The 27,284-nt window shown below is 35.9% G+C and overlaps 1 protein-coding gene across 1 annotated transcript in view; it reads right to left on the bottom strand.

Moving 5' to 3' along the window:
• Positions 1-10,792: 10,792 nt before the first annotated feature.
• Positions 10,793-27,284, bottom strand: part of LOC150075295 (uncharacterized) — a 75,390-nt gene continuing 58,898 nt past the window's right edge. Inside the window, exons 9-11 of the mRNA XM_090388313.1 lie at positions 22,307-22,422; positions 12,262-12,357; positions 10,793-11,365 (exon numbers count right to left, since the gene is read on the bottom strand). Of these exons, the coding sequence (XP_090244439.1) occupies positions 11,054-11,365; positions 12,262-12,357; positions 22,307-22,422 (524 nt within the window). The 3' untranslated portion in view covers positions 10,793-11,053. The remainder of the gene's footprint in view (positions 11,366-12,261; positions 12,358-22,306; positions 22,423-27,284) is intronic.

Genomic DNA, 27,284 nt, shown 5'->3' with positions numbered 1-27,284 from the left:
ATAACTATATTTACAATAACCTGTATTTACAAAATTAATATACGTATTACAATATTAAAAGTATTAAAACACAAGATTAAAATGCATTAAAATATACTAAGTTAAAAGCGATAAAATCCCGTAGCTTTCAAAGGCTCCAGCCTTCTTCTTCAGCAGTACTCTCTATTATTCAGTACACCTTTAAATATCAGCAGGGTAATGGTAGGCATCACATGTTTCCATTCTCACGTGTTCCGCTCTCTTGCATTGTGGAACCGAAAGTGGCTCGAACGGAAGTCGTACGGAACCGTTCATCCTTTTTTAGGATAATAGTCTCTAAAAGGGGGTGAATCCGTACGCCCCTATCCCTATTAATGTTGGTTGTAGAGCTGATCCGCAAACTCTCGAGCCACTTACGGTCCCAGAACCTATGCGCCTGATCGGTGATAGTGGCATCGTCTGGGGAGATCTGGTGCTGCTTCTCCCAAAAATGTCCGGCCGCGGCGGACTTGTCATATTCTGCATTTCTTATTGCTTTTTTGTGTTCCCCCAGACGATCTTTTAGACGACGTTTTGTCTCCCCTACATAACATTCCCCACAATCCGGGCATCTAATATTATATACGACCCCACTAGCATCCTCTTTTTGAATGGGGTCCTTAACTTGAGACACAACTGTGCGCAGTCTTCGTCCCGGAAGCTGCACACAGCGTGTCTGATATTTTCTCTAGTTATATATAACTAGAGAAACTATCATTTAATATTATATAACTAGAGTATTATAGAGTTATAATACTCTAGTTATATAATCCGTCAAGCCCGGATAATAGGGAATGTATGCAGTAGATACTGGTATAAAAGATTCATCTCTCCTCTGATTTTCATTAATAAATTTATCTATAACGTCGTCTTATCTAAAACGTCGTCTCAAAGATCGTCTGGGGGAACACAAAAAAGCAATAAGAAATGCGGAATATGACAAGTCCGCCGTGGCCGAACATTTTTGGGAGAAGCAGCACCAGATCTCCCCAGACGATGCCACTATCACCGATCGGGCACATAGGTTCTGGGACCGTAAGTGGCTCGAGAGTTTGCGGATCAGCTCTACAACGAACATTAATAGGGATAGGGGTGTACGGATTCACCCTCTTTTAGAGACTATTATCCTAAAAAAGGATGAACGGTTCCGTACGACTTCCGTTCGAGCCACTTTCGGTTCCACAATGCAAGAGAGCGGAACACATGAGAATGGAAACATGTGATGCCTACCATTACCCTGCTGATATTTAAAGATGTACTGAATAATAGAGAGTACTGCTGAAGAAGAAGGCTGGAGCCTTTGAAAGCTACGGGATTTTATCGCTTTTAACTTATTATATTTTAATGCATTTTAATCTTGTGTTTTAATACTTTTAATATTGTAATACGTATATTAATTTTGTAAATACAGGTTATTGTAAATATAGTTATCAAGATTTGTTTTGTTTTATTTTATTTTAATTTTATTTTACTCCATGAAAGATTGGTGAAAAAACGCTAAGAACGTAATATGAATATACCCAACCTCAGAGGCCTATTTGAGGAGTTACTCAAAGAGCATGTGCTACTGCACTTATTTCTAACATAATGTGATGTCATTTTGCAGCATTTTGGAAAACCATTCCTTTAATCTTCATAATCCTGAGTGCTAATCAGAACACCATGGCAGAAGAAGAGAATTCAAAGAAGCTTCCGTGATACAACAGTCCTGATAAAGGGAAAACTTCTATCCCCCTCTCCATGCATGGCTAAGTAATTAAACTTCTATCCCCCTCTCCATGCATGGCTAGTAGAACTATCCCTAGAGGAGATGCTGTGCATACACACAACAGCTGTGCTAATAAAAATAGTGGCTCGACCTGAGAATTGGTCCCCTCTGTCAGCTAATAAAAGAATGTTAGTAATGGATGAAATTCCTAAATTTGTATAGAAATCAGAAAGAATTATAGCAAAAAAAAACAGTTGCAACTATATTGGAAACAATGCATTAAACTATGGAAACCAGTGCCACAGGCCTATTCTCTTTTATATTGGAAACTGTTTCTCTTGCCTCCAGCAAAGCCTATTTTTTTTTAGTTTCACAATTAACATGGGAATAACATCCAACCAGAGGCTAGTAGCTTCTCTTTTTCCTGTAGTAGAGGCATGTGATGCAAGAAAGCAAGCTTATGTAGCATCAAAAAAAAAAAAAAAAATTCACACATCCATTCCCTCTAAGAGTTTGTCCAGTTACTCCTTGAATTTATTTAAGCTGTCAACTTCCACAACAGATGGAAGTTTGTTCCAGCAATCAACTACCCACTGGCTAAAGACAAATTTCTGCATATCTGTTCTAAAACTGTCTTTCTTCAATTTGAGTTCATGCCCCCTCAAATTCGTAATCTGAGCAAGAAGAAGAATCCCATCACATCAGAACTGAACCTGCTCAAACCATTCAAGGCCTAATACACCTGAATCAGATCACCTTGCAGGTGTCTAGTCTCCAGACGCTGCAATTTGCAGAACTTGAGCCTTTCTTGGTCGTTCTCCTTACCAATCTTGTAGCCTGTCTCTGTACTTGCTCAAGCAACTGTACATCCTTCCTAAAATGAGGCCTCCAGACTTGGATGCAGTACTCAAGGCATAGCCTGACCACTACCTTATACAAAAGGATCATCACCCTACTAGCAAAATTCCTGTATATCATTGACAACACCCCATACTTTGGCATCCTGTCTGCACTGCTCAGAAAACTTAATATCTGACTGCACAATTACTCCCAGATCTTATTCATTTACTACCACCCAAAGTGTAGTATCACACAGTTGGTACATTTCTCTGGGGTTACTTCTACCCATATGCAGTACTTTGCATTTGTCAATGTTAAACTCCAATTGCCACTTCTCAGCCCATCTGTCTAACTTTTCTAGATCCTGTTGCAGTAGCACATTACCAACCCTGCCAATGATCAGCTGCAAAATTCGACATTCAGCCTAATATACCTTCATCAATATCATTGATAAATATACAAAACAAGTGGTCCAACACTGAACCCTGGGGGACTCCACTAATAACATTAGTCCACAAAGAGCAATGTCCATTGATTACCACTATGTCTTATCCCACTCAACTATCCCTTTATCCATTTTAGCAACTTACCCTTAATACCATTCTGCTCCAAGTCTTCCATGCACAACAGTATCAAAAGCTTTCCTGAAATACAAGTATATGATATCAAAATTATTTTTTGCATCCATATCATAGTATTCAATCAAATTTGTCAGACAACACTTTCCCTTAACAAACCCATGCTGTATCTGAATTATTGCTTCGGTCTTGTCTAGATGATCTTGCAATGCATCTTTAACCAGTGACTCCATTATTTTTCCCGGAACAGAAGTTAAACTAACACGTCTGTAATTACTCGTGTCACCCTTTAATTCCTCTTTGTGATTTGGGGATACATTTGCACATCTCCAGTCCGTGGGGACTTCTCCCAAGTCCAAGGATGCTCTCATAATTATGGCTAAGGGTTTGCTTACTTCCTTTGCCACCTCCTTTAATATAACTGGATAGATCCCATAACGACTGTATAACAAAAAGATTTGATTAGAAAAGAACTTTTGGATTTTATTTGAATATTAGCCAGGCTGAACCAAATCATTATCCAAAATTAGTAGTGCATTTCTCAAACTTGTGATTATATCAGTATATAAAATTGTCCTAAATTATTTTTACATATAAACTCAAATTAAATTTACAAATAAAAAAAGAAAAAAAGTAAAATATTTTTAATGCTGGGTAGCATATTTCATTGAATAGTATTCTTCAGCTTTGTATTACCATGATCTTTAGCAAGCATATTGGTTGAGCAAACTAAAGTCACCCTTCACATTAATACAGAGATTCCTAACCCAGAGGACTAACAAAAATTGATCAAATTTAAGAGTCAAATCTTAAGGCTGAAGAGAACTTGTTTTGATTTTGTGTTTACATAACAGCAGACTTCCAGAACAGGCAGTCTGGAGACAACATAGTATGACATACAAAGGTGCCAAAATGTTATATATAATTATAGAGTCAAATAAATGAATAACATGACCATTCCAAGATTAGTTGACACTAGAGTTAGCAGAACAAAACTTCAACTACGTTGAGAAAGCTTGAATGTGTTATTATCATAATCAGTGACACCACCCAAGAAATGCATGAATTTAAATTAGATCCTTGAATGAAATTGAATATTTGCATTCTGTGTCATGGTTTTTCTGGTGGCATTGCCATATCACTTTGTTTACAGTAACAAGGTAGAGGCAGATGCTCTAATTTTGAATATCCTCCAATCACACTGGGAAGAATGGAAATATGAGGTGTAGCAACGAACTTGCTGGACTGGTGCTGTTGTGTTCATGTTTAATGAATAAACAGAAATGGTATATTGTGGTTCAAACTTCTTCCAACAGATGTTGATACAGAAACTGGGCTGACAGGTTGCAAGTAACAACCAGTTTTGTTAGTAACATTAATGTTCTGTGCCACGATTTTGCAAATGGTGCAACAAACGAATATCAAATTTTGCTTTAAACTGGGAACATCTGCAACAAATGTATGAAATGTTAAAAACTTTATGGTGATGAAATGTTAAGTCATATCAATGTATTTGAATGGTATAAACAGTTCAAAAACAGATGTGAGGATGTTAGCATTAGCATTAGCATTAGTAGAGGCATTTGATGCAAGAAAGCAAGCTTATGCAGCATCAGCCAAAAAAAAAAAAAAAAAAGTAACATAAATAAATAAAAATAACCACTTCCACTTCACCCCTCTGTTCGTTCGAAATACCTGTCCAGCTGAGCCTTAAACTTATTTAGGCTATCAACTTCCACGACAAGGGATGGAAGTCTGTTCCACCCACCAACCACCCGCTGGCTAAAGGCAAATTTCCGCACATCTATCCTACATCTGTCTTTCCTCAATTTGAATTTATGCCCTCTCAGGTGATTTTTCTGAGCTAGAGGAAGAATCCCATCAGCATTGAGCATGCTCAAACCATTCAAGGCTTTGTACACCTCTATCAGATCACCCCGCTGGTGCCTAGTTTCCAGACACTGTAATTTGCAAAACTTAAGCCTTTCTTCGTAAGAGAACCCCTTTGTCCCATTCACCAATCTAGTTGCCCTTCTCTGTACTCGTTCCAGCAGCTCTACATCCTTCCTGAAATGAGGCCTCCAGGCCTGTATACAGTACTCCAGGTGTGGCCTGACCATTGCCTTATACAAGGGAATAATCACCTCCTTATCCCTGCTAGAAAAATTCCTATATATCATTGACAATACACCATGAGCTACTCTTGCAGCTCGTCTGCACTGCTCAGAGAACTTCATATCTGCCTGCACCACCACCCCCAGGTCCCTTTCATTCTCTACCACTGTCAGTGTAGTACCACAGAGTTGATACGTTGCTCTGGGGTTGCTGTTTCCCATATGTAGTACTTTACATTTGTCAATGTTAAACTTCATTTGCCACCTCGAAGCCCATCTGCTCAACCTTTCCAAATCCTGTTGCAGCAGCATAGTGTCAGTAGTGTCCTTGACAACCCTGCCAACCTTCGTATCGTCTGCAAACTTGGACATTAAGCCTGATATACCATCATCAATATCATTTATAAATATAGAAAACAATAAAGGCCCCAATACTGAACCCTGAGGGACTCCACTAATAACATTAGTCCACGATGAGCAGTGTCCATTGATTACCACTCTCTGTCTTCTCCCCCTCAACCACCCCTTTATCCATAGCAGCAACTTGCCTCCAATGCCACACTGCTCCAATTTGTGCAGCAGTCTTCCATGTGCAACAGTATCAAAAGCCTTTCTAAGATCCAAGTATATAATATCAAAGTTATTCCCTGCATCCAGTTCTTTTGTGACTGCATCATAGTATCCAATCAAATTGGTCAGGCAAGACTTCCCCTTAACAAAACCATGCTGTGTCCTAGCTATAACTGAAGTCTTGTCTAGATGATCCTGCAGTGCTTCTTTCACCAGTGCCTCCATTAATTTTCCGGGAACAGAAGTTAAACTGACAGGTCTATAATTACTTGTGTCAGCCTTTGATCCCCCTTTGTGAATTGGGGTCACATTTGCACATCTCCAGTCAATGGGTACCTCCCCTGAGTCCAAGGAAGCTCTCATAATTATGGCTAAGGGTTTGCTTACCTCCTTTGCTGCCTCCTTTAATATAACTGGATAGATCCCATCCACCCCAGGTGCCTTTCTTGTGTTTATCTTCAACAATTTCTCCTCCACTTTGCTTTCAGTTATTACAAGATTCTCTAGCTTACTGCTAGAGTTGAATACACCTCTGGCATTCCCCTCGCTGAATAACTCCTCATGTGTGAATGTCGATGCAAAATATTCATTTAGTTTGTTAGCTACCCGAGCAGGGTCATCGACAGTTGACCCATCGATCTCAAGTGGACCAATCTGATTCATCCCCTTCCTTCTAGAGTTTACATAAGTAAAGAACTCTTTGCTGTTTTTCTTCGCATCCCTTGCCAAGGATCTCTCGTAATCTGCCTTCGCCTGCCTAACCTCCTTTGTAACTTGGTTACAGATCAACTTGTATCTATCATAGGCGTCCGTGTCACGCGTTAATTTGTATGTATCCCATGCATTTTTCTTCTCTGCCATATGCCTCATTAGTTCATCTGACAACCATTTAGGCCTAAACCTTGAACAATATTTCTTAGTTGGTATGTAAAGCCTAGTAGCTTCCACGATAAGTTCTTTGAATGCTTCCCATTTTGAATTTGCTGTTGGCAATATCATCAGTTGATCCCACTGTATAGAATTTAAATACTGTCTCAGTCCATTGTAGTCGCCTTTACGAAAGCAATACCCCTTCCCTTTACCCCTAATGGTAGTTACCTCTTTGAGTAACTCCCACTTCAGCACACTGTGATCACTGCCACCAAGTGGTTCATTTATCTGCAGATTCTTAATGCATGAAGAATCACTACTGATAATCAAATCAAGAGTATTACTCCCTCTAGTTGCCTCCCGAACATGCTGATGTAGAAAACAATCATCCAATAAATCCACAAAAGCCTTGCTACTGTGTGAGTGACCAGCCCCCAAATTCCAGTCAATATCTGGGAAATTAAAATCCCCCATTATAAGACTCTCTGATTTACTGGCCCACTCTATTTCTCCGAACAGTTTCGTATTATACTCATCAGAGTCATTAGGCCTATAGCACACTCCTACTCTCAATTTTGATCTCCCAATGCTTATGTCACACCAAACTGACTCGACACTGCACTGTCCAGCGATGTCGACTGGCTTCACTTCCTTGGATTTTATGTGTTTTTTAACTAATAGCATAACCCCTCCTCCCTTCCTATCCTGTCTATCCTTTCTGTAGCAATGTTTGCAATGATCCAAGAAGTGGACGTCCATCAACCTCTTGAAATGAGGACAGAGTTGCAAAATTGTGGCAAGAGATCATTGTTTGATCTTCAGAATGATGGCTGATGAGTTAGATATGTGAGGGAAGGGTTCATAAAATTATACATGGATTTTTAGGAAAATTTGTACAAAGTCTGTGCTGAACAGCCTCGTGGATGAGCAGAAGCAACGAGGAATGTCATCACGTGACGATTTCATCTAGACAATACCAATTTCCTTGCCTGTATTGTCACTGGAGATGAGTGTTAGGTGTTTCAGTATGACCCAGAAACGAAGCATCAGAGCATTCAGTGAACTTCAAAATCTTCACCAAAGCTCAAAAAGTTTTGTTCGTAGAGGTCCAGGAACAAACAAGATGATGCTGACCATATTTTTTGACAAACAGTATGAATTTACAAGGAATTTGTACCTGAAGAGTGGAGAGTGTCAATGCTGCATTTTTCTTAGAGGTACTTCAAAAACTTGAAGCACACATCCAAGGTGACGCCGCAATTTCAAGAGAAAGGCAGCTGGTTCTTGTTGCACAATGATGCTGTCACTCATTACTTGTTGTGAAGACATTCCTGATGAAACAGGGTATTGTATAGATCAACCATCCATTCTACTCTTCTCATCTAGCACCAACAGACTTCTTCCTCTTTCCCAAGGTGAAAACTGCCCTCAAAGGAAAGAGATTTCAGAATGTTGAGGACATAAAGAAAAACTTAATCACTGAACTCTTTGAATGCTTTTGTTGACTCTTTTCAGAAATTTTTGAAACTGTAATAAATGCATTTAATTAGGTAATGATTACTTTGAATAAAACAAACTATTTTTGAGCTCCTTCAGTTTGTGTTCTTTTTATTGCATCAGTTTAGAAACTTCATTACAACACCTTATATATACTTATTGACAAATTCTTCAAATAATATAAATTATTGATTTGTCAATAATGTAGTTTCAACTATATTGATAAGGGCATTTGTATAGCTGAAGTTTCCCTCTATTAGCAAGCAAAGTGATAAAATAGCATAGGTATGGACTAAAGCTGTGCTTTCATCGAATCTTAATTAAAATAGTTTATAAGAAATCATAATACATTCAGAACTCAAAATCAGAACCTTGGACATTAAAAATGCAACTACAAAAATAGGAATTAAAACAGAGAAGCCATGAAAATGCATATTTTGTTAGTGAGGACAATTGTTTTTTTAGTGACAAAAAAAGGTTCTGACTTTTAGTACCAGTGTTGGTCTTATAGTTTCTTATAAATGGTTTTAATTAAGATTCACCAAAAACATAAGTAACTTCATACAGATGCTATTTTTTATTATTTCATAATTTTATCATTTTGCTTGCTGATATAAGGAAGCCCTGGATATACAAACAACATTGCTGAAATAGTTATAATGTGGAACTCAGCAAACATTATTTTCTCCCATTCCAATGTGTAGTATAGTTTGTGTTCCTCCCTATTCATGCTTAAATACAAAGAATTATAAAAATAACTTAGACAGTGTGATAGATTGAAATTCTTGGCAGATATGTTGCACAAGCCTAATAAAACAGATATTCAAACCTTGCAGTTCCTTTAAGCAAACAATTCAAGCAAGCAAGCTTACAGATTATAAGAACCTGAAAAATTATATGGCAGACGTGCACAGCAGGCAATGTATTTCTGCCAAACAGCGCATTGATTGGAGGTTGGAAACTTCTGAATCAACAGACCTTTGAACATTTCCTCAAATGGCAACAATTCAGTTGCTTTTGAATTAAATTATTATTAAATTAAATCTTTTAAATTAATATCAACTCAAAATTTTTTGCTTTTCCGATTAGCATATTTTATATTCTGGAATCAAGTACAAATATTGCAGTTTCCTCTCCCACTGACAAAGAATTTCACTATAATTAATACAATACACAAAATTTATTTTTCCTAGTAAAGAAGATTCAAGTTTAGGGTTGACTTTTTTTTTATTATCTGCAATAAATACTGCAATGTACTGACATTTTATTACTGTACATTTTGTTGCTTTGACTTATATACAATAGGATATGGTAAAAATACTTCTGATTTTCAATATTACATTATTGGCACATTCAAATGGAATTCTGACATATCCAGGGTTGGTTTACAGGAGGATCAAGGAACAAGATTTAAAATTTATTTAGATTATTGGATAATATTTTAACCATATTCAATATCAATAATACCCTGTTGCAGTAGCACATTTATCTGAAATCAAAAGGAAAAGATGCAATTAAATATTTTTGAAATATTGATCTCTGCGATTTTATAGATAAGCTAAAGCAATCCTTTTCCAATATAAGAAAAAAAGCAAATGAACTGCCGCAGCTATGTATTTGTTTCTGGACACAGGGTATTTATTTATTATATATATTTTTTTCCATATAAAGCAACCCTTCAATGAAATTATTTTTCACATTAAAACTGTTGAAGTAGTGGACAGGGCAGGTATTCATATTCTGCCAAAGGATATAAAAACTGTTCTTTTCCAGTTTTAGAGGAAGCAATCATTTGATGAATATAAGGCATTTTAGGCCTCAACAAATGAAAAGCTATAAATAATGCACTGATTTGAACTTTTTTTTAATAATTGTAACCTTAAGTTCAACATATTTCAATTGTCTACTTCTTTGTAACTAAAATATATACGAAATTTAACACATCCAATATCTCTCTAAATCTTATATCCTTTATGGAAAAACATAACTGATATGAAATTGTAGAGCTATGAACCTTGTGTATCCCTTTGTAATAATATTAGTTTATCCAAATTCTGTTTAAAAAAAAAAAAAAAAAAAACAAGGTTCTGTGAACAAAAAGTAACAGTAACGTGGATAATATTAATTTAGAATAGGTTTCCTCTTCGTGTATATAGACCCAAGCATTTAACTGAATTAATATGATTTGTAGCAAAATTTCATTGCTGCTGACAAAAGGATATACGATTAATAATTTTCTTCCTAAATAATTTCTTGAACAGTTTTGAACAAGCTTCACATAAATATATCACATCTGCATTTAAAAAATTTTTTACAAACGTTGCTTCATAATCCATGCATTTTTATGAAGTTATATTCATTTTCTATAAATAGGGAAAAATCTTGAAGCATTTTTATCAATCAAGTCACATGTTACAAAAGGTGAAACAAATGCTCTGTGAAAATTCTAAAAAAAAAAAAAAAAGTTACAGCAGAAACATTTTTTTCCAGGACTTAAACAAGGATTTTGTGAGAGGATAATACTTTCAAGAACTACTTACATTAAAAATGCAAGCAAAATTAACTTAAAAGTTGTGCCTATATTATGAAAGGCCTGTACACAACTTGTATGACTTTATTTACTACGTTCTTAATGAAAATGCATAAAAATCTGTGCATGCAAATTTTCTTGCTAATCACTTTCAGTTTATGACTTGATTCTGTACAGAATATCAGCTTTCTTGCATCTTGATTCAGAGTAATTTGAGCTCTACAACAGATGCTTGAATCAGATGCTGTACATCAAGTACATTATATACTGCTATGCATGTAAGGAAAACTGGAAGCTGCATTATATCTACTAACATATAGTAGAGTCATCATGCATCAGTAGCTTGAGTGGTATAAGTGATGAGAGAACCAGTATCTGTAACAGCTAGAGTAACATCAACAGGACCACAAACACCATCTTTATCATCATCAGTATCATCAAGATTGTTTGGACCTTCAATAGTGATACAGTCATCGACGTGCAATTGTGGAGAAGATGGGTCTTCAGTTCCATCTGCAGAAAGACTACTTTCTAATTGGGCTTGTTGTGCAAATTGCTGAAGTGCTACTAAATGAGCTGGATCAGCTACTACTAGGATCTGTTGAGGTTGTGGAGGCAGTACAATGGTATCTTGCTCACCCTAAAAGAAAAATTATAAGCCAATTTCAAACAAGTGTAGTACTTAAATATCACTGTAAAAGTAAATACAGTAGTCTTGATTATTTAAGGTAAACAGAACCAGGCCAGCTCAAGATAGAAGGAATCATAAAATTAAAAGCACATTGTAATTTCAATTATTAAAATTAATATAAAAAAAAATCTGAATTGAAACTGATAAGATAATAAATTTAATTTATTTTGTTAATTTTACATCCAAACAGCACTTCCCCATAAAGACAAGTATACTATTTATTTTTTAAAGATTGTCATTACCCAGCAGCTTGTTTCAGGACACTTTCTGCCTTTTCAACAGTGGTTGACTAAGCACAATCAATGAAGGATCTGATGAAGAAAACTTGGTGATCAACAAGTTTCTACAATTTGATATCTCACAAATGTGAGATATCAAAATATGCATATGATCAAATGCCATAAATTTATAACTAGTAATATTCAAACTCTATATAGCATAGTTATTCCACTGATGAACAATCACATTCTGGAAATGGTGCCCATAAATAAATGGTAACATACTTCTCTTTGTGGGGAAAGTGCTACATACACTGAATAAATCTGTAGCTTCATTCACAATATAAGATGTTTAATGCTTTTATGGTAAAGAGAAAAATGAAAGAGATACAAAAAATTTTGTCAATTACACTATACATTACATAAAACATTTCGAAATTGATGAAGGTTCTTACACTAATATACTCATTGGTGTAACCAGTTAAGTTCTTAGGTTTCATATAAGTTTATTTATTATACTATTTAAAACACTAAAGTAAACTAATCTGCTTTTAGAACTCTCCAAGTAGATGCAATTGACTTGAACAAAGAGTTCGACTACAAAGATATTTGTATGACGGTTCTTACCTGCTGCATCGCTTGTTCCGCAGCTTGCTGTGCTGCCTGTAGTGCAACAATAGCTGCTTCACTGCTTAATCCTGTTCCTGATGTTACCATGGCAACCTACAGAAATATTACTTTTAGTGCAAATTTGAACTTTTCTGATACATATAATTTTGAATTCATCCACTTAACATTGTTAGAGTGGATGAATTCAATACATGGAGAATTTTAATATATGGAGAGTTTTGATATTTGAGTTATATTAATAAGGAATTATTTATTTTGATAAGATATTTGTGTAACTAGTTTCAAGAATCTCGTCTCATCCTTTTTCCTACCATAAGAGTAGTAGTAGTGGCATGTGATGCAAGAAAGCAAGTGTATGAGCTTATGCAGCATCAGCCAAAAAAAAAAAAAAAAATTACAAAACAGATCCCTCTAAATGTTTGTCCAGGTTCTCCTTAAATCTATTAAACCTATCAACTTCCACAATGACAGATGGAAGTTTGTTCCAGCAATTAACACCCACTGGCTAAAGGCAAATTTCTACACATCTATTCTACATTGTTATATTTAACATTTAATAAGGCTGGCAGAGTTAAATGAAAAATATATACAAGATATCAACTCTGCAGAAAGCTTCATTAGAGTTCTCAAATGAGACAAAAAAAAAAAAAGAAAAAAAGAAAACAAGTTAATCTTACCTAGAAGTGACCATCAATATTAGTTTCTGGTATAATTTTGCAATGAACCATTCTAAATTAATTTATACACAAAAAAAAAAAAAAAAAAAAAATTAGCTCATCTGATTGTGTTCCATTAAATGTTTTTAAAGAGGAGATCAGAGGAATAATTACTAGAAATGCTATATTTTACTGTCTTCTTTCCACTGAAGCAAATAAGGTTTTAGCTGTTCACTGTAAAATTTTAAACCTTAGAATGCAGTAATATTTTTAAAAATTATATTTGCAGAAGCAAAAAACTAATTGAAATAATCTCATATGCTAACTACAAAATGTCATTAACTAAGGAATTTGAGAAGCAGCAGAATATGATCCAGCTTTTAAGTCTAGGAACAGAAGATTGAGTATCTAATGTCAGTAGCTGAGTATCTTTTGACCAAAAAAAAAGAAAGATGTAAAATGTCTACTGAATAGGTTGCAAAATATATCATAGAAAAGCATGCTGAAGTGATGCAGCTATTATTAAATTACCACATTAGTCAAATCAGAGCAGGTTTGGCTGATCTGTGACACAGACTATTTTGATTATAGCTGTCTGAATTTTTTTTTTTTTTATCACACTTCAGAATTTCCTACCATTAACTTTAACTTTCCAGATATTGATTGGAACTTGCAAGTTGGTTGTTCACTCAGTAGTAAAACATTTCTAGATTTACTAGATAACTGTTTTTGGTCAAGCATGTTAGAGTGGCAACAAGAGAAAGCAATACTCGATCTGATTATCAGTAGCAACTTCATTCAACATTTACTGTAAATGTCAGGGCATACAGGTAGCATCAATCATAGTATACTGACGTTAAATTTACTTAAAGAAATAAATACTGCCAAGGGTGAAAGAAATTTTGCTTTCACAAAAGTGATTACAATGGTTTTAGACAGTTTAAATTCTTTTCAGTGAAACCAACTGATGCTGTTAACAAATGCTACATGATAAAATTAATCACAGGTACTGTGATTTAACTACTGATGATCCTGTACTTATTGTTGATAAACTTGATAAATATTTTGCATATTCACACATTCATATATGAAGTTTTTAGAGACAGGGTTAGCAGAAGTCTATATAATACTGATTGGAGGTCAAATGATTTTATAATAAGAGAAAGCAAGGCAAGAAACTGCTGTAGCCAAATGTGGACAAAGCACCTGGGGGCTGATGGAATGAATCCAATTATATTAAAATATTAATGTAATTGTATTCATTAGAATCCAATTATAGAAGTAGTTAAAAAGAGCAAAAGAGGTAGTTCAACCTTTAGTCATCATAATGAGAGCATCCTGAAAATCTAGGAAGGTCCCTCAGACTGGAATGTCTTTCCTATTCAAAAGGGAGGGTTCAAAGATGGAAGTGGATAATTATATATGCAAGCTTGACTTTGTCCCAAGGAAAATAATAGAGCCAGTGGTTAAATAATTAACACAAGATCATCTTGACGAATGTAGTTACACAGAAATCATAGCATGGATCTTTAAAGGGGAGATCTTTTATGACAATCTGATTAGTTAATATGAAGTAATTGCAGAGGAACTGGATGAAAAAATAATAAATAAATAAAAATAAATTTTGACATCATATGGGTATATTTCAGTAAAGCTTTTGACACTGTTCTGCATGAAAAAAATCTGTGGAAATTGGAGCAGTGTAGCAAGTTACTTTTGTGAATAAAGGGATAGTTGAGTGGCAGGGGATAGTGGTTATTAATGGCCACTGCACTTCGTGGACTATTATTAGTGGAGTCCATCAGGGTTCAGTGTTGAGACCCTTACTGTCTTCAATAGTTAATAATGAGACTGATGAAGACATATTACATTTAATGTCAAAATTTGTGATGACACAAAAGAGGGCCTACCCTTTTTTTTTTGGTTTATGATGCTACTTGGAGTACACTACTTCAAAAAAGACCTGGGTAAATTAGGCAAACAGGCTGAAAAGTGGCAATTGAGTTTTATCATTGATAAATGCAAGGTACTGCATATAGTATCAATAATTGCAGAATAGCAAATCTAATTGCTTTGCTATTCTGCAATTGCTGTGGTACTACACTCAAAGCAGAGGAGAATGAAAATGGCAGAAGTAACAGAGTAATCTGAGACAGCTCATGAGGGTTCTAGGAATTATATACAGGAATTTTGCCAATGGAAACAAACCGGTTACTTTCCTGTTGTATAAGGTAATGGTTAGGCTGCAGATCTGTTGAAATGGTCTATTGCAGAGAAGGCCAACAGAGACACAAAATGGTATGCTTACCAAGAAAGACTTAAGTTCTGTAAATTAGTTTCTGAAAACTAGACACTGAAAGGCACCTGTGAGATCTGATTGTAGTGTTTAAAGCTTTAAATGGATTGAGTAAACTAAATGCTAATGGTATCCTCTTTTTCAGAAAAATACACAATGGGAGTTAAATTTAAATTGAAAATGGATGGTTGCAGGATAGATGTGCGGAAATTTGCTTTCAGCCAGAGTAATTGTTGAAACAATTTTCCTGAAGATGGGGAAATGGACAGTTTGAATAAATTTAAAGAAGGATTGGACAAATTATTAAAACGAATGGGCAAATGAGATAAGGTTTTTTTTTTTTTTTTTTTTTTATGATGATTCTGTATATGCTTTTTTTCTTAAATCATTTTTTGAATTCTAATACTAACTCATGGAGGGAAAAAATTCTACAATTACAGCAGTAACATATAAAGGTAATAAATGTGGCAAACTTGTCCTCCATCAGTGAAGGACAATTTTACACATTTCTCTGTAATGCATTCTTGTTGCATTACAAAGAATGGTTTTCTTACATTAAGATGCTAGCCCCATAACTCATATCAGATTTAACTGTAAAGCATATTCATACATTCTGTTCTGTGACCTTAGAGACTATTAGATATGAAAAATGGAAGGATAAATGTTTTTTCTCATAATTTATATAACATTCTAAAATTTCAAAATTTTAATAATTATATTTAAGAAAAGAAATTTATTACAAGACATTTAAAAAATTCAAAATTAATAAATTTTAGTACCAGATTTCTTAAAATTTAATGCTTAATATTAAATGTAAGATAAAAACTTAATATTAGATGTTATTATCTCTATAGTATAAATTATGAAATACAGTAAAGTAGTTTTAGTATAAATTTATATATTTATGTGTATGTGTTAAGCTTCTCCTCCAGTGTTGCATTACAAAGAATGGAGTTGATATCAGCTGACAGAAGTGAAAACTGTTCATTCTGTTTTATGACCTCAGATTATTAGATGCAAGAAATAATAGGATAAGTGATTTTTTAAAGGAAAGAGGGCAAGGAAAAACATCTATTCTGCCTGGCCACTCCATTAAGGCCATGGAGGTTTGGTCTGCATACAAATCACCTTTGTTAGTCAAAGAATTCACGTGACATGGAGGAAAGCACTATAAAGCTATGTGACCAGACAAAATCAGTTCACTGGCAATGGAGAGTTGATAAAATTGCAAGGCCCTCCAAACAGTTAATGATTGTCAATGCACATCTGGCAAATTTCTTGAAAGACTAGTGTCATTTGAGTCTTTAATGAGTGATAAAATTTCTGGAAAATATTTGTGAATGCACACAACTGCAGCCAAAGATGTAAGGTTTTTTTTTTTTTTTTTTTTTGATTTGGTAGTTGTTGGCGCATCGGCTTCTGTGGCCATATTGCACCTCCCAAGGTTTTTGCAGTACTTTGATCCAAGCCCGAGGCGGGAATCGAACCCGCGACCTTTGGGTTGCCGGGCAGGTACTTTACCCACTCGGCTAGCCCGGTCGGCAGATGTAAGGTGGCAGAGCAGGGTGTGTGTGCAATGGAAGTAGATTATGAAGTGTAATCATTACCAAATGGTGGAACAATTAATCTCTACCTTTACACAGGAAAAGTACAAAGCATTGGACTCAACTCACACCATGCAAAAAAACCTACAAAGCTGCACCATGGCAGTAGGCAACCTTTGTAGAAGCCATTGATCTCAGATACCATCTGGAAAATATGGGTGCACTGGTGCCAGGAACACAAAGGATGGATGCAAGAAGAGTAGAAGCAAGTCACATGATCCAATCAAAGCTTAAATTGGAACACACTGATCAAAGAGTGCACACACATCAAGAAAACCATGAGGCACAGGAACCATCCTGCTGTGCAATGACAGCACATGTTGTGTAGGAGGGGGGGTAATGGTGTGGGTCATGTTTTCCTGACATACCCTTGGTCTCTGAACCCTCTGGAGGATACTGTGAATGTCACAGAATATCTGAACATACATTGTTGTGGATCCAGTACACTCAGCAATGCTGAGTATATTCAATCCACAACATTTACCCCTATGGAAAGGGATACTTCCAAAATGACAATGGAACCATCCACTGTGCTAACTGCATGAGGAGTGGTTTGAGGAAGATTCAAGCATTCTGCTCCTGATCATCTGGGGTAGCTGGGAAATAAATTTTTCCCAGATAATCTGCAAAATTTAAGAAAAACTCTTAAATGTGATAAAAATGTAAATTTACTTTTATATACATGAGGGGATATCAAAACGTTTGTACCTGACCTAAATAAAACATCAGTAGAAACATGCCGTTCTTAATATAAGTTGTCTACATATTCAATAACTAACACATGAAATTTCATTCCTGTAGGTGATCGAACACCAGAGGTAGAGCCCGGAATCTGAGGAAGGGCTCTATAGTTGACAAAGTGAAGTATCGAGCAGTGATCAAAAGTTCCTGCATTTGCAGGGCAAGAAAGCTCAGGAAATTGACAAAGAAATGAAAGCTGTGTATGAGCAGAATTGTCCATCCTATGACACGGTAAAAAAAAAGTGCTCATCAAAGACACTTGCAGTCATACAAGTGTCTTTGATGAGCCAAGAGAAGGAAGGCCATCAACATCCACAGACAGTGAGACGGTTGCAAAGTTTGAGCAGCTAGTGCTGAGTGACAGACGTGTGACAATTCATTTCATTGCAAATGCAGTGGGAATTAGTTATGAGTCTGTCCACAGCATTTTACATGACCATCTGCACATGTTTAAGGTCTCCGCACAATGGGTTCCAAGACTGCTGATGCCTTTGCAGAATCAATGTCAAATGCAATGTTCTCGGCAACTGTTGGATTTGTGTAATGTCGATGTTGAGAACTTTTTTTTTCTGTTGTTGACAAATGACAAATGTTTTTTTTTTTTTTTTAATGAAAACCCCAAACACGAAAGAAGATATTTGTTGACATTAGACGAACTTCTGTACACTGTAATTTTCAGGAAATATGTATGAAGGAAGATTGTTCCAGAAAACAGCAGTTGAATGAATAAACGAGGAAAATGAAAAGCTGGTTCTGTGAGTTTGAAGTTGGACAGTAAATGGATGTTGGCTGGTGGTGGCACATGTTCGGACTGTTTTGAAAGAGAGAGAGTGGGAATTATAGAAGCCAATTCAGAAGAACAGTGCCCGTGGAAGTATCCGTAGAAAAGGCATGCAGCAGAAACAGTATCTATAAGACAGAGAGTGGAGAAACTCTGTTAGAGAGGAGTCATTAATTAACCTAACTGCCCTCTTCTGAATGGAATCTAGAAGCCTGAGAGGGGTTTTGGGGGCACCACCCCAGATGTGGGAGTAATATTCCATGATAGGGTGGATTTGTGATTTGTAGAGTAAGCAGCTGTTTGCAATAAAAGTAACACCGAGAGCGAAAGAGAAAAACCAAGTTTTTTAGATGCAGAGGAAGCAATATTTGTAATGTGCTTGTGCCAAGAGAGATTAGAAGTCAGGGTAATCCCCAAAAGAGATATATCATTTTGCTTAGAAATCAGAGTGTCACCAAAGATAAGCATAGGAGCAGAAGAATTATTTTTGCAAGATATAAGACAAGACTCAGTTTTAGAAAGATTGAAATCAACTAAGTTGTCTTTGCCCCACTGGAGATCAGCATTTAAGGAATTGGTAGCAGATATTCGAGAAGTTGAAGCTGATTGAGCGAGGGAAAGTTTCTCAAAATGGAAAGTGGAATGCAATGTGCTATCATCAGCAAAACTACGGATAGGATTTCCAGTCAATGGAAGAAGGAGATAAATATATAAGAGGAAAAGAGTGGGGGAAAGAACTGAACCTTGGGGGACACCAGCATTAGTGGAGAAGTTAGAAGACAGAGAGCCATCTACCATCACCCTCAGTGAGTGATCAGAGAGAAAACTGGATAACCAATTACAAAAAACAATTGGCAAACCATAAGATGGAAGCTTGTTTAGAATACTTTTATGCCAACCACAACTGAAATCCTTAGAGATGTAAAAAGCTACTGCTTGTGTTTCACTGAACTTTTTCATTAAATTTGTTCATAAATGAGTAACATAAGCCAGAATATCACCAGGGGATCACCTGGCGGTTAATTGATTTCTCCATTACTTTAGAAAGAGTAGAAGTAATTGTAATGGGACAATAATTGGATGGGAGGGATTTGTCACCCTTTTTAGGAACTGGCTGGATATGAGCAAATTTCCAAGCAGAAGGAAAAACTGGAACTACTGGAATAAGAAAGTGTAAAAAGGGAGCAAAGAACAGGAGCACAGATTTTGAGAACAAGTGGAGAAATACCATCAGGACCTGGAGCTTTTTTAGAATCGAGATTCGTCAAAATCCTTCTAACATCCTTTTTATGGAAGATCACAGGAGGCATTGAATGGAGCATGTTGGGAATGGTGGGAGGTGTTTTACCAAGATCATTAATACATGAGTTGGAAGAAAAATGGGATGCTAGAAGGTCAGCTTTATCCTTGACAACAGAACCATCTGGTTTTGACAGAGGTGGGAGCAGAGATAGGGAAAAGCTGCAGCCAGAATGCTCAGCTACCATTAGGGCAAGAAGCAAGTTTTCTACTCTTAGTCTGTTCAAAATATAGTTTGGACTGATTAATAACTGCTTTACAATTGTTGTGAGCTTTGGTGTAGGCAAAAAATGAAACTGAAGAATTGGAAACAAGCCAATTACAATAAGCAACATTCTTCTCTTGAACAGCCTTAGCACATTTATTAGAAAACCAAGGTTTAGAGAAAGGACGAGATTTTAAAGTGGAGTGTGGAATAAAGAATTCTATTCCTACAAGAATAATTTAACTGACACGATCTGAGCAAACATTGACATCAGAAGTTTTGAAACAGTAATCCGATCAAGGAAAAGAAGAAAAGAAATCTCACAGGTGATCCCATTTTGCATTCTTGTAATGCTAAACAATATGAGGTTGGGAATAGCCATGAGATAAAGGCTCCATTGGAGAAGAGACAATCACCAAGTTGTGATCTGAGGTGCCTAAAGGACCACTCACTTCGACCGTTGTTGTTTGGTTTTAGTCTATACTCTATTAGTTTGACAATTCATGGTGTATTCTAAGAAAAAGTGGGGGGAGGGACATGCTGTATGAAGTAATGAAATTTTTGGATATGGCGTACACATGGTAAGAATATACCCAGATCCTTGACATAACCTGGCCTCGACAATGCCATCCCCCATATACATACTACTCGGAGTCCCTCCAGTTACTATCTGGCAGAGTAGAGGTAGCAAGATTATACACTAGCTGAACTGGAAGCCTCCTAGACCACGTATATTTGTGAAATGATCTAGGAAGTATTTTAGCTGGGTGTACCAGTATGATCCAAAGACTAAAGACATGTCAAAGCAGTGGAAGCATACCTCCCCACCTCCCAAAAAGGCAAAGACCATTACATCTGCAAAGAAGGTGATGTCCGTATTTTGGGACAGAAAAGGGGTTATCCTGAGAGATTACCTACCTCATGGTTCCACACTTACAGGAGAATACTACAGAAATCTTTTGAAAAAGTTACGCGATGCTTTGAAGGTGAAAAGGAGTGGAATTAACCAAAGTGGTCCATCTTCTCTCAGGCAATGCACCGGCTCACATGGCCATTGCCACAATGGTAAATTTTGTTGACCAGTGTGGCTTCGAACTACTGCAGCACCCACTCTATTGTCCTGACTTAGCACGTCAGACTTCTTGTTTTGAGAAATGAAGAAACTATTGTATCAATGCCACTTTGATTTGTCTCAGGAAGTCATCAATGAAATGGAATCATGGTTTCGGGTAAAAAGTGTGGACTTCTATGATCAAGGCATTAAACAACTGATCCATAAATGGAAGAAATTTGTTACTATACATGGAGAGTACATAGAAAAGGATTAAAGTTCCTTGAAGTTTCACCTTTTTAGGGCTATTATTTCGAGGTAAGGGTATGAACTTTTTGATACCCTCTCGTGTGTATATATATATATTCATAATTATAAAAGTATACACAACAGTATATAGTGTGGGAAACTCCAGCAAACATGATTAATTTATCCTTATTTTTTAACATATCTCATATATGGTTTTTTCAGCAACATTTTATTCCCTCATTTAAGTTGACACTTCGGTACAATTTTTATGTTTATTGATTAGCTCAAATTTGATAGACACAACCCATTTCTGTTTTAACATGGATGTACACAAACACAAACACAAATAAAAACTGAGAAGAATGCTAAAATTAACCATACAGTAGTATATCTGAAAGAATTACTGAAATATGACTAGTTGAGCTAGTAGGTTCAATCTAGTCTTTTGAGCTAGTAGGCAGAAAGCAAAGCTTGAGGTTTTTGGGGAATTCATGGTCTTGTTTACAGGAATATCACAAAATCTAAACATGCAGCACCTATATCAGATTCTGTGTATTTCCTCTTTATTTATTTGACTTCTGTGGAAAGTCTTAGACTTCTGCATACTACTGAGCCCTTGGTCAACTGCTCCTGGATAATCAGGAGTGAATTATATATTAATAGTTCTGTCAATTCTAAGAGCAACAAAGTTTGGACAGCAAACAATCCCTATGAACTGCATACAGTTCATAGGAATTATTCAACAGCATTAATTATTGGTCCAATTATTCATAACAATCACTAAATACTGAACAGTACTTGTAATTTTAATTAATTAAAAGGTACTGAACAGTACTTTTAATGACTCCATTAACAGGCATTGAACTAAAGTAGGGTTATTTTCACTAGATTTTGCAACATGACATATGTCAGCATTCAAGATATCTAGTCTTTTTAGAAACATGCACAAACTTCTATCTAGATATCTGGTGGATACTGCATACTACAGAACATAAAAAAAAAAAGCACACCCAAGAGAGGTGAAAAAAAGAAATGCTTATATTTCCCATTCGAAATATATTGTATTATTGATTGGGAAACAGTGCCCAATATCTCTGAACTGTACAACACCAATTACTTTTAGAAATAAATAAATAATGTTTGTAGTTGTTAGGACTTACCTGATTTGATGCATGCTGTGTTATTACCAAGCTACCTGTTCCCTCTTCTAAGTCTCCTAACTGGAACTGTATCCTAGCTCTTTTTGATTCAGGCTCCAAGTCTTCATTATCATCCTCTGGAAAAAGAAAAAAAAAAAATTAGATTTGAAATTTTAAAAAAACTTTAAAATTGCTTAAAGAAAAAAAAAAAAAAAAAAGGAACTTAATATATGGATAACTTGACATGAAAAACTATTATACAATATTTGATAAGTCCTACCTTAACAGAACAATCACATGTGTGCGTGTGTGTGTGTGTGTGTTTAAAAAGAATTCAACACCAATATTGGAAGTTGAACAAATTAAAATTACAAAGTGTAGTACATGATATATAATATTTCAAATATAATCTTGTTCATTTAGTTTAATTTATTATAGTGTGAAACAGCTGGAGCAGAAAGAGTTAAGACATTTTTTTTAAATTCTAGGGTGGAGTGTTTCTAGTTGAATATATCTGACAAATATGTGGACCTACAATCCATCCATCTGGACTGTAGTTTCTATTTATGGCTTTGTTTCTGAATTTTTTGATATTATCCTCTTTTAATTTTTAATGAAACATTATTGAATAATGGTTACTGTTCCACCTCACCAAAATTATTCAAACAACCATCAAAAACTACAGAAAAGACAACAAAAAGAGACAAAATACAAAGACAAAAAAAATCCAAATCGGTTTTTCAATTAATGATTGTGTTTCTAATGGCTTGTGGGTTCTGAGGGTCAACTTTTATTAAGTCTTGCCAGTTGCCTATTTATCATCCTAAGAAATAGAAATTAATTACTCAGGACAGTAAGTTTTGTTATTTTGGTGTTTGTAAATAAATAGGGGAAGCTTCTCAATTAGCAATACCAAAACTACATGATGCAAAAAAGCAAACTTATACAGCATCAGCAAAAAAAAAAAAAAAAAAAAACCCCTTATTTCACCCATCCACTCGCTCCAAATGTTTGTCAAGTGTTTAATCTATTTAAGCTATCAACTTCTACAACAACATATGGAAGTTTGTTCCAGCAATCAACCGCCCACTGGCTAAAGGCAAACTTCCACACATCTAGCCTACAACCGTCTTTCCTCAATTTGAATTTATGCCCTCTCAGACGATTATTCTGAGCAAGAGGAAGGATTCCATCAGCATTCAGCATGCTCAAACCATTCAAGGCTTTATACACCTCAATCAGATCACCTCGCAGGTGCCTAGTCTCCAGACACTGTAATTGCAAAACTTAAGCCTTTCTTCGTAAGAGCAACCCTTTATTCCTTTCACTAATTTTGTTGCCCTTCTCTGTACTCGTTCTACATCCTTCTTAAAATGAGGCCTCCAGACTTGTATACAGTACTCAAGGTGTGGCCTGACCATTGCCTTATACAAGGGGATAATCACCTCCTTATCCCTACTAGAAAAATTCCAGTATATCATTGACAAGACACCATGAGCTACTCTTGCAGACTGTCTGCACTGCTCAGAAAACTTCATATCTGCCTGCACAATTACCCCCTGGTCCTTTTCATTCTCTACCACTGTCAGTGTCATACCACAGAGTTGATACGTTACTCTGCGATTACTGCTTCCCATATGTAGTACTTTACATTTGTCAATGTTAAACTTCATTTGCCACCTCTCAGCCCATCTGCTCAACTTTTCTAGATCCTGTTGCAGCAGTGTACTGTCATTAGTGTCAATAACAACCCTCCCAACCTCCTTATCGTCTGCAATCTTGGACATTAAGCCTGATATACCATCATCAATATCATTTATAAATACAGAAAACAACAAAGGACCCACCCAACACTGAACCTGGAGGGACTCCACTAATAACATTAGTCTACAAAGAGCAGCTTCCATTGATTACCACTCTCTGTCTTCTCCCACTCAACCATCCCTTTATCTATAGCAGCAATTTGCCTCCAATGCCACACTGCTCCAATTTGTGCAGCAGTCTTCCATGTGCAATGGTATCAAAGGCCTTTTTAAAATCCAAATATATGATATCAAAGTTATTCTTTGCATCCAGTTCCTTTGTGACTCCATCATAGTATCCAATCAAATTTGTCAGACAAGACTTCTTAACAAACCCATGCTGTGTCAGAGCTATAACTGAAGTCTTGTCTAGATGATCCTGCAATGCTTCTTTAACCAGTGCCTCCATTAATTTCCCTGGAACAGAAGTTAAACTAACAGGTCTGTAATTACCTGTGTCTCCCTTTGATCCTCCTTTGTGGATTGGGGTCACATTTGCACATCTCCAGTACATGGGTACCTCCCCTGAGTCCAGGGAAGCTCTCATAATTATGGCTAAGGGTCTGCTTACTTTCTTTGCTGCCTCCTTTAATATAACTGGATAGATTCCATCCACCCCAGGTTCCTTTCTTATGTTTATCTTCAACAATTTCTCCTCCACTTTACTCTCAGTTATTACAAGATTATCTAGCTTACTGCCAGAGTTGAATACACCTCTGGCATTCCCCTCCCTGAATAACTCCTCATGTGTGAATGTAGATGCAAAATATTTATTTAGTTTGTTAGCTACCTGAGCAGGATCATCAACAGTTGAACCATCAATATCAAGTGGACCAATCTGATTCATCCCCTTCCTTCTAGAGTTTACGTAAGTAAAGAACTCTTTGCTGTTTTTCTTTGCATCCTTTGCCAGAGATTTTTCGTAATCTGGTTTCGCCTGCCTAACCTCCTTTGTAACTTGGTTACAGACCAGCTTATATCTATCATAGACTTCTGTGTCACATGTTAATTTATTTGTATCCCATGCATTTTTCTTCTCTGTCACATGTCTAATTAGTTCATCTGACATCCATTTAGGCCTAAATCTTGAACAATATTTCTTTGTTGGTATGAAAAGCCTAGTAGCTTCCAAGATTAATTCTTTGAATTCTTCCCATTTTGAATTTACTGTTGGTAACATCATCAGTTGGTTCCACCGTACAGAATTTAAATACTGTCTCAGACCACCGTAGTCACCTTTACGAAAGCAAAAACCCTTCCCTTTACCCTTGATGGTAGTTACCTCTGAGTAAATCCCACTTCAGCACACTGTGATCACTGCCACCTAGTGGTTCCTTTATCTGCAGATTCTTGATGCATGAAGCATCACTACTGATAATCAGATCAAGAGTATTATTCCCTCTAGTTGCCTCCCGAACATGCTGCTGTAGAAAACAATCATCCAATAAATCCACAAAAGCCTTGCTAGTGTGTGAGTGACCAACCCACAAATTCCAGTCAATATCCGAGAAATTAAAATCTCCCATTATAAGACACTCTAATTTACTGGCCCACTACTTCTCTGCACAATTGCTCATTATACTCATAAGATTCATTAGGCCTATAATATTCACCTACTCTCATTTTTCCTTTCTCAGTGCTTATAACAAACACCTACTCTCATTTTTCCTTTCCTAGTGCAATTATTGGGTTCAGTGACTTACAGAGTTCCTCAGTGATTTTCTTTTGGTCCAGTAGTTGTTCAAGTTTTTTGCTTGACTTTTAACTCTGTTTTGCTTGTGGGGATGGTTATCTAATATATATTCTTATCATTCAGAAGATGTTGGATTTTCAGCTTAGAGTCTTATTTGTTAATTATTACTGTTGGCTTTTGAAATAACCATGGAATGATTATTCTTGAAGATCTTAACGGGTGGTTACTGCTTCTTTGCTTAAATTATGCTTATTGAGGATATTCAAATAAATTGTACCCTTTAATAAGTTAATTCTCATAATGTTTATTGTTTCTTTTGCTTCTGGGTTTCATATTCTGATTTGGACAAGGGGAGACTATTGTTGTGCAGGACATGGCGGTTTGCTTAACCCTGACTTAGTCTGCCTGTTTTTAAGCCTACATTTAATAAACCCGCGAAGTTGAGATTGAAACATCATTGGAATAGGTGAATAGGGCTGTATTATGAAGTGGTTAAGTAGAGCCACTTTCACTTATTCAGTAAGTTTCAACTAAGTAAAGTTCATGGGGGGGAAGACATGTCAATAGCCAATAAACCAACAATTTTAGCTTGCAATTCATATGAAGTGTCTTTTTTTTTTTCTAGAACTGATTAGAATCCATGCTATGCAAAATTCTAGTAACTTGCTGCCATTACTGTTAGATTGACTTTTCTCTCCAAATTTTTCTAACTACTTGTGTAAATGTAATTGCCATTTCCATTTAATAAAATCGCAAACCAATAATATTCTTTATTTGTGATTAGTTTGTACTGTTGTTTCTCAAATATTAAAGAACTCGTCTGTTTCATCTGTTTTTGAGTGTGTACAAACAAATTTCATCACCCAACAATTTAAGACAATTTCATGTCTTAAATTTTTCCCACATAATTCCACCAAATGATTCCTAAGTTTTCTGTCAAACTAATAAAAAGTATTGCTATACCTTCCTTCAAATGTATCTAACTACCAGTAGAAATTAGTCTGTAATTATTATGTAGATGCAGCTCACTTGTACTCAAACTTTTCATTTTTTTGTTCTTCTATTAATTCTTCTATTAATTCTACTGACGTGTTATAAATGGGTAGGAACAGTGCCATGAAGACTATATCCCATATTACAGGTCAAAGAATGCCCTGCACCATATTAAAATTTGATATTTAACCCATTTCTTTGTTCTATAATTGTACACATATTTCTGGTAATTTACTCAGTATTCAGCTAAATGTTCCACCCAAGAAGAAACTTAAAATAATATCCTACCACATCCAAATCCCAGCCATCAGCTAATGCATGCAATAACTCAAGATAACACTCATTAATAAACAAACCACATAACAGAATATGCCATCTGGAACAGATCAAAAAAGCACATCACAATTAATTTTACATATTACTTCACTTCATACTGTTGTATTTTCTTTATAAAATACAACACCGTGTACCCTTTTTTTTCCCCCTTCTCAAATATGATAATAGTGTTGAA

Source organism: Mastigoproctus giganteus, chromosome 14 (assembly GCF_048544385.1).
Source record: "Mastigoproctus giganteus isolate SK-2022 chromosome 14, ASM4854438v1, whole genome shotgun sequence".
Classification (NCBI taxonomy): Eukaryota; Metazoa; Arthropoda; class Arachnida; order Uropygi; family Thelyphonidae; genus Mastigoproctus; species Mastigoproctus giganteus.
Note: the sequence above shows the minus strand (reverse complement) of the source record. Positions and strands in the feature narration are given on the sequence as shown.